The sequence below is a fragment of the Amblyomma maculatum genome, chromosome 1 (genome assembly GCF_055883805.1).
Source record: "Amblyomma maculatum isolate TAMU_Amacu chromosome 1, ASM5588380v1, whole genome shotgun sequence".
Lineage (NCBI taxonomy): Eukaryota > Metazoa > Arthropoda > Arachnida > Ixodida > Ixodidae > Amblyomma > Amblyomma maculatum.
Window position 1 is genome coordinate 56944834 of NC_139344.1, and position 16013 is coordinate 56960846.

At 45.4% G+C, this 16013-nt stretch overlaps 1 protein-coding gene across 1 annotated transcript; it reads right to left on the minus strand.

Moving 5' to 3' along the window:
* Window positions 1-823: 823 nt before the first annotated feature.
* Window positions 824-10576, minus strand: LOC146202439 (cholesterol 7-desaturase nvd-like). Its single transcript, XM_084584643.1, has 4 exons — window positions 10452-10576; window positions 5705-5893; window positions 4670-5274; window positions 824-2412 (listed from the first exon to the last, which is right to left on the minus strand). Exons 1-4 carry the CDS (start codon window positions 10501-10503, stop codon window positions 2248-2250), a joined length of 1011 nt encoding a protein of 336 aa, XP_084440769.1. The 5' UTR covers window positions 10504-10576; the 3' UTR covers window positions 824-2247.
* Window positions 10577-16013: the final 5437 nt, after the last annotated feature.

A 16013-nucleotide genomic window follows, 5' to 3' on the forward strand; every position in this document is an offset into this window, starting at 1 on the left:
CTGCCGCCCCCTGCTACGCTTTCCTTCCCTCGGAATCCAGTTTGTTACCCTCAGCGACCATCGGTTATCCTCTCTTCGCACTACATGTCCCGCCCATGCCAATTTCTTCTTAATTTCCACTAGAATGCCGGTAACTAGTGGTAGTAATAATAGTAACAGCGCGTGTCGGAAATAATCGATGCCGCTTAAAAAATCGTATCAATGTAATTTGCTGTTATAGTGATTAATGACCGACTGATGTGAGGTAAGTGATGACGAGGTAATAAAATCATTGTAATTAATTGATGAATTAAATAAATGAAAAATGGCAAAATTGGAAAAATGCGTTAAAGGTGTCGAACGGCTCAGAATGGAAAGTTCAATGTTTGCTGATGCTAGGTATCGGGGTATAAAAAATTATAGGGATAAAGATGAAAATTAGAATATCAAAAAGGTGAAAAATTATCGTCCGGTGTGTGAAAGGAACATCAGTGGAATACTGTTTTTGTTTCTCACAATTCTACTCAGATACGTTTGGAACTTGGGTATTTAATAATCTGCTGAGTAAATTCTTGTCTGATTTTACACAAATTATATTAAATACTTTTTGTTTGCAGTACCTTGTACATGACAGGGTTATATAGGCAATCAGTATGTGCTTCTGCTAATTGTAATTTGTTTGAGCCTAAACAAGGAGGGAAATTTTAGGTTTATTACAACGATCCTAAGCATTGCCTGATACTGTAAAAAGCAGAGACGTGGTTGGGCAAAAATGTGCTCGAAAAAAAACAAAAAGACTGTTTTGTTCAAAAGAGGAAACAGTTCAACACTTTTATTTGCTTACTTTGCGCGCTACCCACGCATACAAACAGTAGGAATGCGGCGACACATGTGTGCAGTGTAGACGTATGTACAAAAGATGTGCCCTCGATGATCGTTGTGTGCAGATAACGATCGGCTCAGCAACGTTGAGGGTTGGAGTGCTGTCCGCAGGAGATACTCAGTTTTGTGGACGGACAGAAAAGCGTAAAAATAGAAGGAAACAAGGACAGCAGCAATAGAAAAAGCGCCAGAAAAATTTAACTATACATCCATATTACTTCCTGACGAAAGCTTCTTGATACTTCTATTAACGCTTGCTATATTCTCGCACTTGTTGCTCACCGAAGCACAGAGAAATCACCGGTTTACAGAATCCTGAAACAAAGAAAACATAATAATATATATGGATGCAATGGCTACCTCTTTGGTTTCTCCCAAAGTCGTTCTAAATGCTTAGACCACACCATCCTGGTTGAATTCACGATGCCTTGACACGAGCGAAAGGCTGGAAATATTCCTCACAACAAAGTGCAGAGTCCTAATACATGCTCGACCACTTCAGAGTAGATAGCTTTCTCTACAGTAGCGACGCTTAGTGTGTTCGTATAGACATAAGTGGTGCAAAGTCTCCGAAGCACCACACTCTGGCAGGAAAAAAGGCGCAGACTCTCCTTGTATAGCGCTTGTGTGGGACATTCGCGGCACTCCTGTCTCCAGAGTTTCTTGTCGCGGCGATGTGTGGGTGACAGAAGGCTTCTTAATTTACTGCGACGAGGAAGGTTGCTTGTAGCTAGATTTCTTGTGGCCCTTAAGAGCAGCAGTGCGAAACAGCTTGTCGGACAGCATCTGACTGCTTATGAAGACAGCCGGCGCCGTGCAAAGACAGATATCCTTGCCTGCGCCGCAGAGCCGCCGCGTGTAACTGCGACTCCGCAGCGGGAAGGAGGTCCGAGTTTTGCCGACCGACGCCAGATTGTGTACTGACAATATAGCACACCATAGTTTCTAAAGAACGAGGAAAAAGGGAACTGTAGAAGTGTGACCGCGTCTAATGTAGGATTTCGTCAGTTCGTTTCACTAGGTGCGCTCAGATGATGCACACATTCACGCGAACGGTGGCATGTACCAAGCGGCAGTACAACAAGATTTACAGCATGGTGGCTCTCGTGCCTGAAGACGACAGTGTCCATTCTAAGCGTCCGTTGCGACGTTGAAACCGTGTAGGAGGCTATTTCAAACAAGGTAGTAGGTAGCTGCATGACTGCACAGTCTGCACGTAGGCCACGGGGAAGCTGCCCGACACACAGCTCGTTTGTCCCGTTGAGCGCTCCGTTGAGAGCCACCTGATGACGTAAGAGGCCTCGAGACTGCGCTTGCTTCGGCGGGAGCCCAGTGAAGCAGGGCACAACTGCGATGACAGGCCTAGCAGCGATGTGGCTCGTCGCTTTACCACTGCAGCGTTTTGTCCCGCACGTCTCTCCAGGAGGGGCTGTTGGCGCTATAAAACTGGGCGAACCACTTGCGGAAGGCCATGATTGTCCTGTCCTCCTTGACCAACGCTGGATTCTTCATGTACGTCTTATGGTTCCACACAAAGATGTCCCTCTCAAACTGGAAGATAAACGAGAAAAGCATGCATCACATTACTAGATTTACAATTTAGGCCAGAGATGCATTTTTAACGACACTGTGCTTTAACAACAAGAATAAGAAAATACCAAGCGTGGTGCGCAGGCCTGACGGTAAGCATCATTTGGGGAAGGATGAGAACTGGATGCTCTTAACTTTCCTGGTAAGCTGATGTGAATGTGGGCTGGGGACAGGGAAGACACGGTGCGGTACATGAAAATTCGCTAGGACGAAAGCGAAACTCTGGAGACAGCACTATAGCCATGCACCAGCGTGTGTCTTAATGTGCAGCGGCGCGTATCTATCACGTGGTCTCTCTTAGCAGTACCTATCCACTGTTTGCTTGAAGTAAGTATTGTAGGCTGCTATATGAAGCGCAACAAAGATGGCACGCAGGAAGAGGGACGGGACACTCGACGGACATGCTCGTCCCCGTGCCCGTAAGAATCTGTTGCCTTTCGATTGAACGCACTCAATAGCGGTCAAACGTGCAGTTGCCACTATGTGCCTAGAATTCACCCTAAAAAGCCTTGCAGTTATTTTTTTTTTATTTATCACATACTGCGGACCAAACATGGTCCAAGCAGGATAGCTTTGACGGCCAAATTCGTAAGCTAAAGCAGGCTTTCCTCCTTTAGTATTCACCTCTGTCACTTCAGCGTTGCTAAAAAAGGTGAAGAACAAAGTAGAAACAGAGATGAAGGTGAAGCTTCAGAAAAGAAATTGAGACCAGTGGTGATTGAGGAGTCTCATAACGTTGCTCCTAATCTGAACCATGCTCCCCCCCCCCCCCCCCCCCCCCCCCCCCTTAAATTTGTATTATTGTACCGAATGATTAATTCTGAGAACGTTAAGAAAAAAGAGCGTTCGCTGATGACATTGGTCTGCTAAGAAACTCGGGGGACGAATTCTAAATCACGACAGCATAGCGTATGTATGTCGCAAAAAAATCTTGGTCCTTCTCCTTTCTATCTTCGGTATACTCCTGTATGCTATACGCTGTTCTTTATGTCCATTTTGGCCGTAGTTTCCCTATTCCTGATCAAGCGGTTCAATCTGCACGGCCCAGCTGGTAATGATACTGTACAAAAATTATTTCTTCCCAATTTCAGGCTGCCACGCACTGAGAAAAGTGGGTTGCAAGTCGCGAAACTTGTGGTGATTTGGGAGCAAAACATACTGCAACATTTTAGTGACCATCATTTCCCACCGCCTCTCCTCTCTCAAGCTTGCTGTTTTCTCAGTGCATTCGGCTTGAGTTAGTGTGCGAACGCCAACGTCTTTTTCATCTTTGCGTTGCTATAGTGCCGGTTTTTATGCGACACCCCCAAACTCGTTAGCAGCACTGCTACTAGTGCTATATTCGTCTTAGTTAATTTTACTGCCAGGTTGGAGGAGTTTTTTATTTGCAGGCCTATTCACCTAAATGGGACTTTGTTGCCAGTGCTTTTCGCCGAAGCTGCTGTTTATAATGCTCACCGACCATGCCACGCAGCAGCACAAACGAAAAAAAAAAAATCCCATATACTACTCTCCTATGCATCTTTGTGTGTGGAAACGATTTTTTTTTTATACTTGATTCAAACCGCTGCCTGTCTTTGTGTTCACGTGTACTTTTTCGTGCACATTGTAGAGTAATTCAGTATTGTCGCAGGAAATCGGGATACTCGAGAAAAACACGGAACAACAGCAGATGCTCAGCAAGAGCGAGGCGGAACGGTCACGACAGAGTTCACGAGCGATCAATCGGGCCGTCTTCCTCTTGGTTGCCGACTCGCGTCGAGGAAGCAGCAGACAGCCCAGTTATCGCACATGATGCAGTGTTAGGAACTGCTTGAATGGAGCCCACTAGATACATTCTCATAGGTAGGGACCTTGGTGGAAAGTAAGTCACCAGCCTTCTATGCATAGCACAAGCATAACCAAAATCATATCGCATCTCTCGACAACCGTCGTTCATCCGCTCTGTCGATTTTTTTTTCGTGGGTATATGTATTACGCTCCCCCCACCCCTCCCCCACTCTTCCGTGCTTCAGGACAAACTGGATCCCCTATTCCCATTGTCCAGAAGGTAAACGAAGAGAGTTTTCAGCTACTACATACTTGGCCAACGTCGAATATCAGTGGACAATGAGAAAGGCCGATGGTAGACGCATTCATAACTTCCTCTTAGAGTTACCACTGCGTAAGAACGTTTACCCCAAGCGGGAAGGCAATCATTGCACAGCCGCTCACGTACCATGCCTCTGGCGGCCCACATGAAGACCCAGAAGACGAGGCGCGGCACCCCGCTTTCCGGAAAGTAGCGGTGCACGGCGCGCACGTGGAACGGCTTGATGGGCGTCAGCGAGAGCACGTAGGTGACGTTGCCGTAGGCGGTGCGCATGGTGGATACCACCAACGCTGGCCCGACCTGGGTGACGGTGAAGGAGTACTCGTTGACGCGCGACAGCCAGCGCAGCGGCGACGACGTCTGACACACCACTTGAACTTGCGCAGTGTGGTCCCGAGGCGCCCAGTTGGTAGTCCAGAAGTGGCGCAGTATACCGCCGCGCAACACCGACTCGGCCTTCTCGAAGAAGCACTCGCCCGTGGCCAGAAACGAGGGTCCGTGCAGGAAGTCGAAGTGCGCTACGTCGGCCGCGTTCTCGGCCAGCTCCTGGATATGGCACGAAATGTGGTTCTCGACGCGACAACCTGGCTTGCTGCTGATTTCAGTACTGGCGACCTCTGGCACTTCGCCAATACGCCAAGAAGGTGGTTCAGTTTCGGCGTGATACCAGACGAACACTAGGCCTAGGATCTCGTCCGTATCCCACGTCTTGATTTTGACGAATTCAGGCACTGCATTAAAGAAAAAGAAAGGTGAGCACCGGTTTCACAGTGCGAGATACTCGGGCGATGCAGTTTATGTGTCGTCTTTCGTCAGGCTGTGGCTTGTCCAAGCTCACCACGATTGTCTTGATGTAATACCTTTGCCAAAAGTGACCGGAGGAGCTCGTTTCTTAGCTGTGCAACCGAATCACCTATAGTACCCCTTAGTTTATAAATGTGCGCTAAACGAGGGCACCTTTGTCCTCACCTTTAGAGAACTTTGTATTTTAAGGAAGCTGTAAGGGCCCTACAGTACGGCTAAGAAGGAAACGTCGTTGCCTGGTCAGTTTTGACAGGCAGTGCGAGCTTCTGTTTTGATAAAGTAACTATCTTGATGTAAAAGATGGTGAATTTTGAATAAGCTCCGTCTACAAAACGATTGTTTCTAGAAATAGCTCACCTTTTGTGGCGTAAGGCACGTGCGCGCATGCCCCGGTGTCCGCCTGGAACCTCCATCCATGGAAAGGGCACTCTATGCAGTCGTCCACCACGCGGCCCATGACGCCCAGGTGGGCCCCCAGGTGCGGGCAGTACGCGTCCATCACGTGCGCCACGCCGTCCTCGGTGCGGAAGATTACCAAGTCTTCGCCTGCGCACGGAAAAATGAAAAGCCATTAATTCATAGTCTTGGGGCTGACTTATCGATAACAGTTACTGTGTGACTTGAGTTTAACACGTCTGTCAAGCGCGCTACTTCTAATTGTGCTTGCGGGGACTGTCACTCGCCGTAAGGGCTTTCTTGCAAAGCTCAAGGCCGTAAGCGGAGTGTCCCTTCTATTAGAGTGCGTTCTCTGAGCACACTCTGCTGGCCAACTGTGCAGCCTCGCCAGCTGTGACCTAAAATGCACAAAATGCTTACGCATATTTATGGATAAGCATTTTGTGCATTTTAGGTGCATCTTAATATATTTGTTGCGAGGTTTTCTTTAAATATTTTTTTTTATACGAGCTAGCAAAACGCCACAAAATATAAACGAGATCGAGGCATCTGCTCAGCTCGTCGCCATCTTGTCAAAAGTCTGGATGGGGCGCAAGATCCCCTTTGCAGGTTTTTTTTTTTCACGTTAAAACTTTACTCAAAATTAATTAATTAAGATAATTTGAACTCAGGACGGAAAAGTTTGAAGAAAGTCAGCTTTATGGCCTTTATTTGAGCTACCGCGTCAATAAAATACTTTTCGGGAATTTTTACTTCCTCACTTGTTTCTCTTAAATTTCACTCGTTGTTCCTCCCCATTTTGATAGCTGCATGCGGATGAATATCATCTTCCGTTTTTAGCACCGCGTAGCCTACATGTCACTCGAGGTGTCGGAGCGCATTTCTCGTAAGAGCACTTGCGCGTGTAAGTCAAACTCAGGACAGTATAAATTCTGAAGAAAGTCAGCTTTACGACCTCGTCTCCATGGTAGTAGTCATTCTTCAAACTGCCTTGTAATTTTAATGTAGTAGCTTCAGCTTCCATAGACCTAAAAAAATAGTTCGAAACATAATTTGAGGTGGTGAGGTGTGGTGTCATCGCAACGCACGAACAAAAATTGCGGGGACACTTCGGCTCCGCCTCTAAGGGTATGTAAAATTTGTATATTAAGTTCAGCAAATTGTTTTGCGCTACCGTTTAAATATATGACGTAATAAACAATCAAATGCGCGACTACTTTTAGGCTTCTCACCGTAGCATGCGGAAAAATTTGGGGATGAACTCATTATTGGTGGCGTTTCAGATTTCAACTGCTTTCGGTCAATTCGTTCTGTGAGTTGTCATAAACGACTCCTGGCTGAGACTTTCTCTTCGTTGGCGTTGGTTTTCTTCCTAAGTGCAAGAGTTTACGCGTTGGAAATACATCGCCTTTACGGATGACGTCATCATCGGTGTCCCTACTCCTTAACGTGTGCTGCAGAGAAGCCTAATCAACGAAATAGTTTTGTTCAGCGATTACGCCATCAATTGAAATGCTAGCGCGAGACGACTTGGCATGATTTGCCATCAGACTCCACAGATTCCACTCCTTTAATTCGGTTGAATTCTAAAACCTCTTCGGCTGTCGTTTAATTTCATCAAACACGGCATGATCCTTTGTCGCCGATGGTTCTAGCCTTGATAAGAATATAAGACAGGCCCTTGAGGTACGGACACTGCATAAAGGAGGCCAGTATTTGAAGCTCAGAAGCGTTTGCTCAACCCAAACCAATGTTGTCCGTATACAAATAAAGGAAAATCAAGAAAAAAGACAATATATCTGGTTGCCAGGATAACCTATTCGCTATGCCTGCTTCGCATGACGTTGATTGCGGGGAGGGAAATAGTGCGATAGATTTACACGTGTCGCCGCAAACCCACTGACAGCTATTTCTTATCGCAAGCTCCGCATTTGTGAACTACAAAAAAAAAAAATATTGTCCTCTTTCCACAACTCGTTCACTAAAATAATTACGGGCAAGAAGTGAGGAAAAAGAAAGCACTTAAAAGGACATTGATTTGGTTGGTTTGTGGGGTTTAACGTCCCAAAGCGACTCAGGCTATGAGAGACGCGGTAGGGGAGGACTCCGGAAATCTCAACCTCCTGGGGTTCTTTAACGTGCACGGACATTGGAGAAATATGGGAGAGGCCTTCGCCCTGCAGTGGGTATAGTCAGGCTGATGATGATGACATCACACAGCACACGGGCGCCTTGCTTTTCGCCACTAGCGAAAAGCGGCCGCCGAGGCCGGGATTCGATCCCGCATCATTGGAAACAGTAGTCAAGCGCCGTAACCACTGCGCCACCCCGGCGGGGAGACATTGATTTGGGCTAGATGGTTCAAGATGTTTAAGACATGAAATTATAGCGCGAATAAAAACAGACACAGACAGAAGTGACACAGTACAAATGCTAACTTCATCTAACTTTATTTGCTGAGCAGCCAGCAAATATATAGCAATCAAGGCATGCGCAGAAACAGGGACAATGTAGTGTCAACCAAAACGTGCAAGATAATAAAGTTAGATGAAGTTAGCGCCTGTCTTGTGTCGTTTCTGTCAGTGTCTGTCTTTATTCGCGCTATAATTTGCTATCTTAAATAAAGATAGCATGCGCGTCCTGTGGCGTCATTAGTTCTTGTCCATCGCCTTATTTTTTTGAGCACTGCTTTTCCAGCATTAATCTGCCAATTCAGCCAGCTCAGCACTTTACTTTCTAATTTTTGCGATGACAGTAAGGCGTGTTCATTTCGGATGCCACGTAATAAAAATGGCATTGTTACACTATGCCACGGAATGAACGAGATCTTGTTGCGTTTACAAGAAGTCGGGATTTTTTTTTTTTTTCATGGCATCACATGCTTTCTCACCGAATGTGCGTGCACAGCAGGAATTTTCCGACACATACACTAAGGAGAATAACAACCCTCGTTATGTTTTTCGGAACCTACTCATTTAAGTCTTCGAACATTATTTTACACTGCTGACTACCGAAATGGCTATCCACTTCTCTGTACGTACTTACCATTCCCTGGCGCACAGACTTGCGCATGTTTTCAGGTTTACGGGTGGTGACCCTGCAGCACGTGCACTCTGTGTTCAGCCACGTGCCTGCAGGCTCTCACCTCTCGGCTACGTATATGTTAGAGAGCGTTTTGAAGCGTTTGGCGATGACGGCATGCCCCACCCAAGGAGGATATTCTCCTTGGCCCCACCCGATCAATACAAAGTGAGTACGAAGCAAGAGGTTCGTGACGTGCGCAGGGTATGATCACGTGACCAGCATTGTTATTACTCTTTACCAGGGGAGTAAAGCTGAACTGGAAAAGCGGTCCTCGCATGTATGTAGTACATCCTTCCGGCATGATTTTTAGCAGCGTGAGCGTCGACCAAACTGCTGGTCAGCGCCATATAACGGCGATAAAAGCGTGCAGCACTGTTGCCGATTATGTTGCTGCATGTTCGTTTCTTTATACCTTAACCGATTAATCAATTTATGTAATTGATTAATTGACTGATTGAGCAATTAACTAATTCATCTAAATGATAAAATTATCTCAAAATGTTTACGCAGACCAAGTCAAGTAGTGTTTAATTCGACCAATTAAATCAATAACTAATTAATTCAGTCAGTTGACTGATTAACAACTTTGGTAATTAGAAAAAGTCCATGAATTTAAGTAACGCACAATTCATCTAATTAACGAAATAGTTCAATTCATTAACCAATTGAATAGATCGGTGACTCAGTTATTCTACTGTTTCTATAACTGCTTAATCAACTGTTATATTAATCTCCCATGCAGTGGACTATGGACAATTCGTGTGGACACGCTATGATGACAGGTTCTGTCCACACGCTCTTGCGATGCCACTCATGAAACAAGAAATGTTTTCGCATAAATGTTTCATTCCTTCATTGTGTTTATGCCCTGTACTTGTAGGAACAATGAAGGAGTTAATTTTGGACTAAATAATGAAAGCCGCTGACACGAATAAAGATGGGCGAACTGAAACTGCAGCTACGCAACGGTGCATCCTGGCTATACACGCGCTGATGAACTGTCTTTCCAGGAACCAGTCCGTTGGTCGAGGAATGCTTTACTTCCAAGCTCCAACTAAGAGTGTTTGCTTGAAGAACATTTCATGAGTGTGAACTAAGTGTGATCCGTAGGTCAGTATATTCTTGGTCTTTGTGTACTACGAACGTTATGCGCCGAGACTTGGATTGTGCGAGAGGACGGAAGAGTTGTCATGTTTTCGATGTGCTAAGCATTCATTGCACGAGATAAGGAGTAGATAGATAGCTCCAATAAAAGCTGTCATCATTTGCTGGTGAGAAGTCTCTCGTTCTGTTCTCCACAAGAGGAGGAGGACGACATTTGGCTGACAATGCATGTGTCCTGTAAAGCAGCACGTTTTCCGGGTACTATGTGCCAGTCGATGTAGCGTGCATGACAAAATAAGAATTTGACTCGCAAAGCGTTGTTGCCAAAGCAGGCGGAACATTTCCAGCTGCCGTTGGCTTGTGCTGAAAAGAGCAGAATGACCCTGGTGCTAAGGTTTCTATGGAAGTACTCAGCTTTCGGCAAGTACAGTGAGTGCACGGGGAAGGAAAGGGACCAGTTCGCACGTAAGTCGCCGGCAACCCTGCGTGCGTGCTTGGGGGTGGGAGGAAAGTCGCTCACCGAATACGTCAAGGCGCTTGACCTGTCCAACGGTGAGCTCCGATGACTCCATCACGGGGATCCAGCCGTTCGGAAAGACAGGGGGTGTCGGCTTCTGATAACGTCGCCTCCGGAGTCGTGCGTCAACTTCCTGTGAGTAACAGCGGGGTAGGAAGAGAGAGCTGCTTAGTTGGCTTCAAACTATGAAAACGAGTCGCGCGATTGGGGTTGAGACTGGGGCGCATTTAACGCTCTCCCAGTGCGCAAGCGTGCATTCTGATTTTCTGGAACTGGTATCACCCAGCGAGTTGTTTTCCAAAAATATATAAAGAAAGCCTACCAACCACTTTTCTTCGTGCCGACATATTAACGTATTAACGGTATATTAACGTACTATTGCAGGTAATGCAGCACCTTTATTACTCGGCGTTTGTCAACCCTCGTCAGCATAGATTTAGGAGGAGATTTTCATGACTAACGGGTAGTTGAACTACTCGTTCGACTAATTTTTAGACGTTTTCTAATTTTCAGAAAGTTTTCACTACATTTGAACACTGATTAAACTATTACCGCTTGGACTGCAAACTAACTTTCCAGGCACATGAAGGGAGTACAGTCGATCTCGAATACATCAAATCGAACTCTTCTTCAGGGGAACATTCGATATATCGAACTTGCACCGTGCCCCTGCAAGGTGCACTTCTAAAGTTTCCACACTGTCAGCTTTCGCGCACGGAGCCGCGACGGCTGCGCAGCCTTGGCCGCCCACTGGCAGCGTTAACACTGTAAAATCACTTGACCAAGTAAACACTCAGTGCAAAGGAAAGTGGCTTTCGGTTTGGCATGATTTTTTTTCAACCTGAAACTGCTACATGCGGGGAAGCCGGGATTTGGTGCACTAGTTTCATGCGGTGGAGTCAGCATTGCTGATCGAAGACTTTACGGCGGCTCTCGCGTGGCTTGCTTCGCTGTTGAAAGAGAAGAAATCAGCTGTACCTTATTTAAACTGAGTTATTATTGCGCTTATAGTGTACTGTTAACGGAATTAGACCTCTTATGATCAGCAGTGACATTTCCGCAAACGCCGTGTGCAACAGCTTTGATGGCGACCCTAATTACAAAGGCATGTGTGCTGCTACGCGGCGTAAGATGCTAGCCCTGACATCCCGATATGTTCCTATGAAAAACTGAGAGAGAGAGAGAGAGAGAGAGAGAGAGAGAGAGAGAGAGAGAGAGAGAGAGAGAGAGAGAGAGAGAGAGAGAGAGAGAGAGAGAGAGAGAGAGAGAGAGAGAGAGAGAGCGCTTGCGCCTACGGAGCGGCACGTAGAGGTGCGCTTCTCTGTTAAATGTCTGGCGCGGAGTGAGGCACGATGCGGCGCGTGTAAACCTCGCGAAAAAATGGCCCTCGCGGCGAGCGGTGGGTTGCCAGTAAGGCAGCGGGACGCGTACGGCAGCAGGAAGCGCTCCACTCGCGTGGGTACGGCCTATTCACGCTTCTGAATCGAAGAAAAACTCATCAGTTGGCATGTTTCGTAGATAAAATTATTGATATATCGAACTATTCGCGATCCCTTCGAGTTCGAGATACCCGGGATTGAACGTATACTTGAGCAAGTTCGGTTTTTGTTACATCAGACCTCTCATAAGGGTCCATTATGAGCCTTTCCTTTTTCTTGATTTAATTAACACAGCATCTCAGAATGGAATAACTTCTTAAATGCAATTGTATGCCGATGATTGTGTTTATGTTCTGCGGTCACAAATGAAATAGGTGATGTCTATCGTATACAAGAGTGGTGTCGAGAAAATTCTTTGTTTTAGAACGATAGATCTATAGAACAGATACAACCCCCCCCCCAAAAAAAAAAAAAAAAAAAAAAAAACTGGCTCGTTCCGTCAAACTGACCCTAAAGCTCAGCTAAGGTCGAACTGGGATTTAGCCTGCCTAGTGGCGAATCTCGCTTAGTGTAGTGTGCTAGGTTGAACTGGTGCATGATCACATGAATAACTGACCGCATTACTAGTGGAGAGTCGTAATAATTGGCAGGTAATTGCTTCATTGTGATTAAAATTGAACTACTGCACATCAAGTCATATATCCTTTCACAGCTTATGTATGTACTGAACTGATTGCAGTTCTTAATTAATTACTAAGGATACTTAATTACTCAATTTGAAAATTGAACTTTACGTTATAATACCAAGTAATGTATTGTTGTATAGCTTATATTAAGTAAGACTGCACTGCACTAATTGAGGTTCTAATTAAGTGTTGTTATTTGATTAAAAGGTGAACTTTACTCTACATCGTCGTCATATATCGTTGAAAAGATTTCGACCAGTGGAATAAAAAACCAAAAGAGAAGCCACGCGAAACCACGCGAAACCACGCGAAACCACGCGAAACCAAGTAAATCTGAGCTACCGCTCGTCTAAATCGGTTCAACCATGGTTAAATCACTGCCAGTCTTTAAAGACCAAGAATTATGCTCACGTTAATTTTGCAGATAGGCTCAACAGATGCCAATAGATACGGGGGGGGTCAAAAGTTCCTAGACCGCAGGCTTTGCTTCTGGTCGGCATATTCTGACTCGCGTGATCCCATTAAAGCTGTAAATAATCTCAGAGGTTAGAATAATGCTACCTTCCACATGTATTTTTAGATTTGGGGCCGTCGTAGCTGCCTGACTATACTGCTCAGAAGCAGTCCCTGTGGCCTAGGAAATTTTACCCCCCCCCCCCCCCCCCCCCCCGTACGTCTTGGGTTATGAAATTATCAGAAATGAATCAATCTGCAAACTTCTCGGCGTTATGTTCACCGAAGGTGGAACGTAGGTTCCGCATATGCGCAGTATAGTTAGTAATGCGGGAAATCACACCTCTCTTTACAGCGGGATTTAAAGAATGTGCATGTGGAAGTAAAACAGGTTGCTCACTGGGCGTGTTCGCGGCCGACATTAGGTTGTACCTGCCTTGGGTGGGATCCGTTCAATCGCATGGACGCGGACGGTTGACACCATTGCACGCGAGAATTTGCAAGCTTTTAATGACTCCGGTGTGTTTATTTTTTCGATCTTCACCGGGAGAGGCCACATTGACGAAGTAAGTTGACTAAAAAGACATTGTTTGCGCAAGCCGAGACAACTCACGGTTCTCTGTTGCTGACATTTACGATCGTGTTTCCCTGGTGTCAAGATCTGAAGTGGCCCTACGGATCCGTGAAACGTCAAGTATAAAGCGCGCCTCAACCTTGCAAGCTCGCGAAAATAACCTGAATTCCAGGATGATATAGGCAAATACACACCTTGTGTGGATGGGTGGCGCATGGAAAATATTGATCTTGTTACATCAATCGAAGTTGTGTGGAAACGATAGGATTCATTGTATACTTTATCCCAAATGGAATTTATTTGAACCTCGTCTTTAACTTCTTGCGTTTAACCATAGAGGCGCGAACGTTCTGGCACGGAACTCTAACTCCTTTCGTGGAGCTGGCCTCACTCGCGAAATCTGAAGTGCAATGAGCAGAAACATTTATCAGCAAATGGTTATGAAATCATGGTTCCATAGAGATATGCAAAAATCTAGGCTTTGGATATGAGTTCAAACAGAACGGCGACTCGAAGCGCTCTTCTATGCTTGTGAGAAGTTTGTAGAGTAAGAATAGAGTTGACCTTACGAAGTGGAAACGCGAGTATGCTGAAATTGTTTGAAATAAATAAGTTTGCAAATACTCCGTGCGTCGTCTGGGGGACAGAATAGCGGGAAGAGCTGAGGAGCGAAAGAAAGCACTAAAACCCACAATACTCTCTCTCTCTCTCTCTCTCTCTCTCTATATATATATATATATATATATATATATATATATATATATATATATATATATATATATATTGTAAGGAGAGGTACAGAACCTCCACCAAATGTAAGGTGGGGTTTTTATTCCATTGTCACGATAGCGCCTCAAGGCCAGACGTACGCGCCATAGTTCGGTGCAAGCTGCGATTTCTATCCTAAACTACTAAGTTGCGAGTTGAATGATGCTAAGTTTCTCCGAGAATGGGAAAAAAACCTTGCATCGTCCTGTGTGCAGCACGCATTTTCGGTAGCAAGATTTTGTTCGTGGAGCAGCAGCCGCGTTGTGGGAAAAGCTGGCTGAGACACACATCCACCGTTTAGGTATTTAAAAATTGCACTGCGCAGTCAAATACCGGGTATCGCCCTAACTGGTCACCTATTATAAAACAGTTACCGATAGCAACCGGAAGGCGCCGCACTCGCCGGAGAAAACGAAACCGACTAGCTGGAATTTGATCTGTAGTGCATCGATATGAATTGACGTCATGGAGGAAGGAAAGCTAATCTTTCCTTCCTCCACGATTGACGTTCTGCGCAGCTTCGCACCGGTCACGTAGAAATTGTCTTTTTTGCCTGGGTTTAGTGACCTTTTGACCGCTTACCTTTGACTATGGGCGCAGCAGCATTATTGTTGCCCATTACGGCTGTAACGCATGACGGCTGGTAAATGTTGGCCGCTGTAGCATTTCAGCGGCTGATAAAACTAACGATGTTGTTCTGCTACAGCTTGTTCAGGCGTTGAGGCACTTTGTTGCCGAAAAAGTCGATTTGACACGTAAAACAAACAACTAAAAGCCTTGAGAGGCATTACAAATCAGTATACTAATACAACACAATCTCCCGTACAGTCCGACTTGGGCGCAGCTGAGAAATGGCGCAACCAGTGCGCTTGTGGTGTCCCATTCTTGTCTGTGTCCGTTTCCGTGTGGCGCCGCCGTTCAATTCCATATCGAGAAATTTAGGATATTTTCTAGGGAAAAGTTTTTGAACATAATTTTTCTTTCGCTGATTAACGTCAAGTTAGCCATCAATATACGAGCACGCCTGCCTTGGCAGGCTCCTAGTTTTATGTTACTGATCAAACAAAACAAAGCGCCTTTCATTAGTTTTATATGGCAGTCTGAATTAGTTTTGTGAGCGCAGGACATACTTCAGAAGCAATAATTTCTTACAGATCGGGAGCTTAGAGAATGTCTATGAATATATTCTTAAAAGGTATCTTGCAATACTCCACAGATGCTCACAATTATTTTCAAAAAGGTAGGCCATTAGCTTTCATGACATTTTTGTCTACTCGCTTTTTGCCACACACCATTCCTAATCACACGAGAATAACGGTATCTTATAATAATCTATGTCCAACAGTTAGCTCATAAATTAAAATGTGTCCTATAATCCTGGAATTGAGCCCATCGGGTACGTCCACGATACCGCTAGCTTTAATTGTGGGACCCAATTTCGCCTGTGCTAGCACTTTGCTGTTTGGCTTCAGCATTCTTGCTCAAATATTCGCAGAAGTGAGGATATTATTTGTGCTATTCGTATTACATTCAGTTATTTTAATATTCGATTCTTGTTCAAGTAGGTTTTTAACTCCTGTACTGCATTTAATATCATAAAAGGACCGGGCGATGAAGCCATAAAACGCTTCCGTTAGGAGGTCCGTGGAACAGCCGAAAACCCGCCGTTGTTTAGAGCTTATGTCCGGGGCGCCTCGCGCTCCAC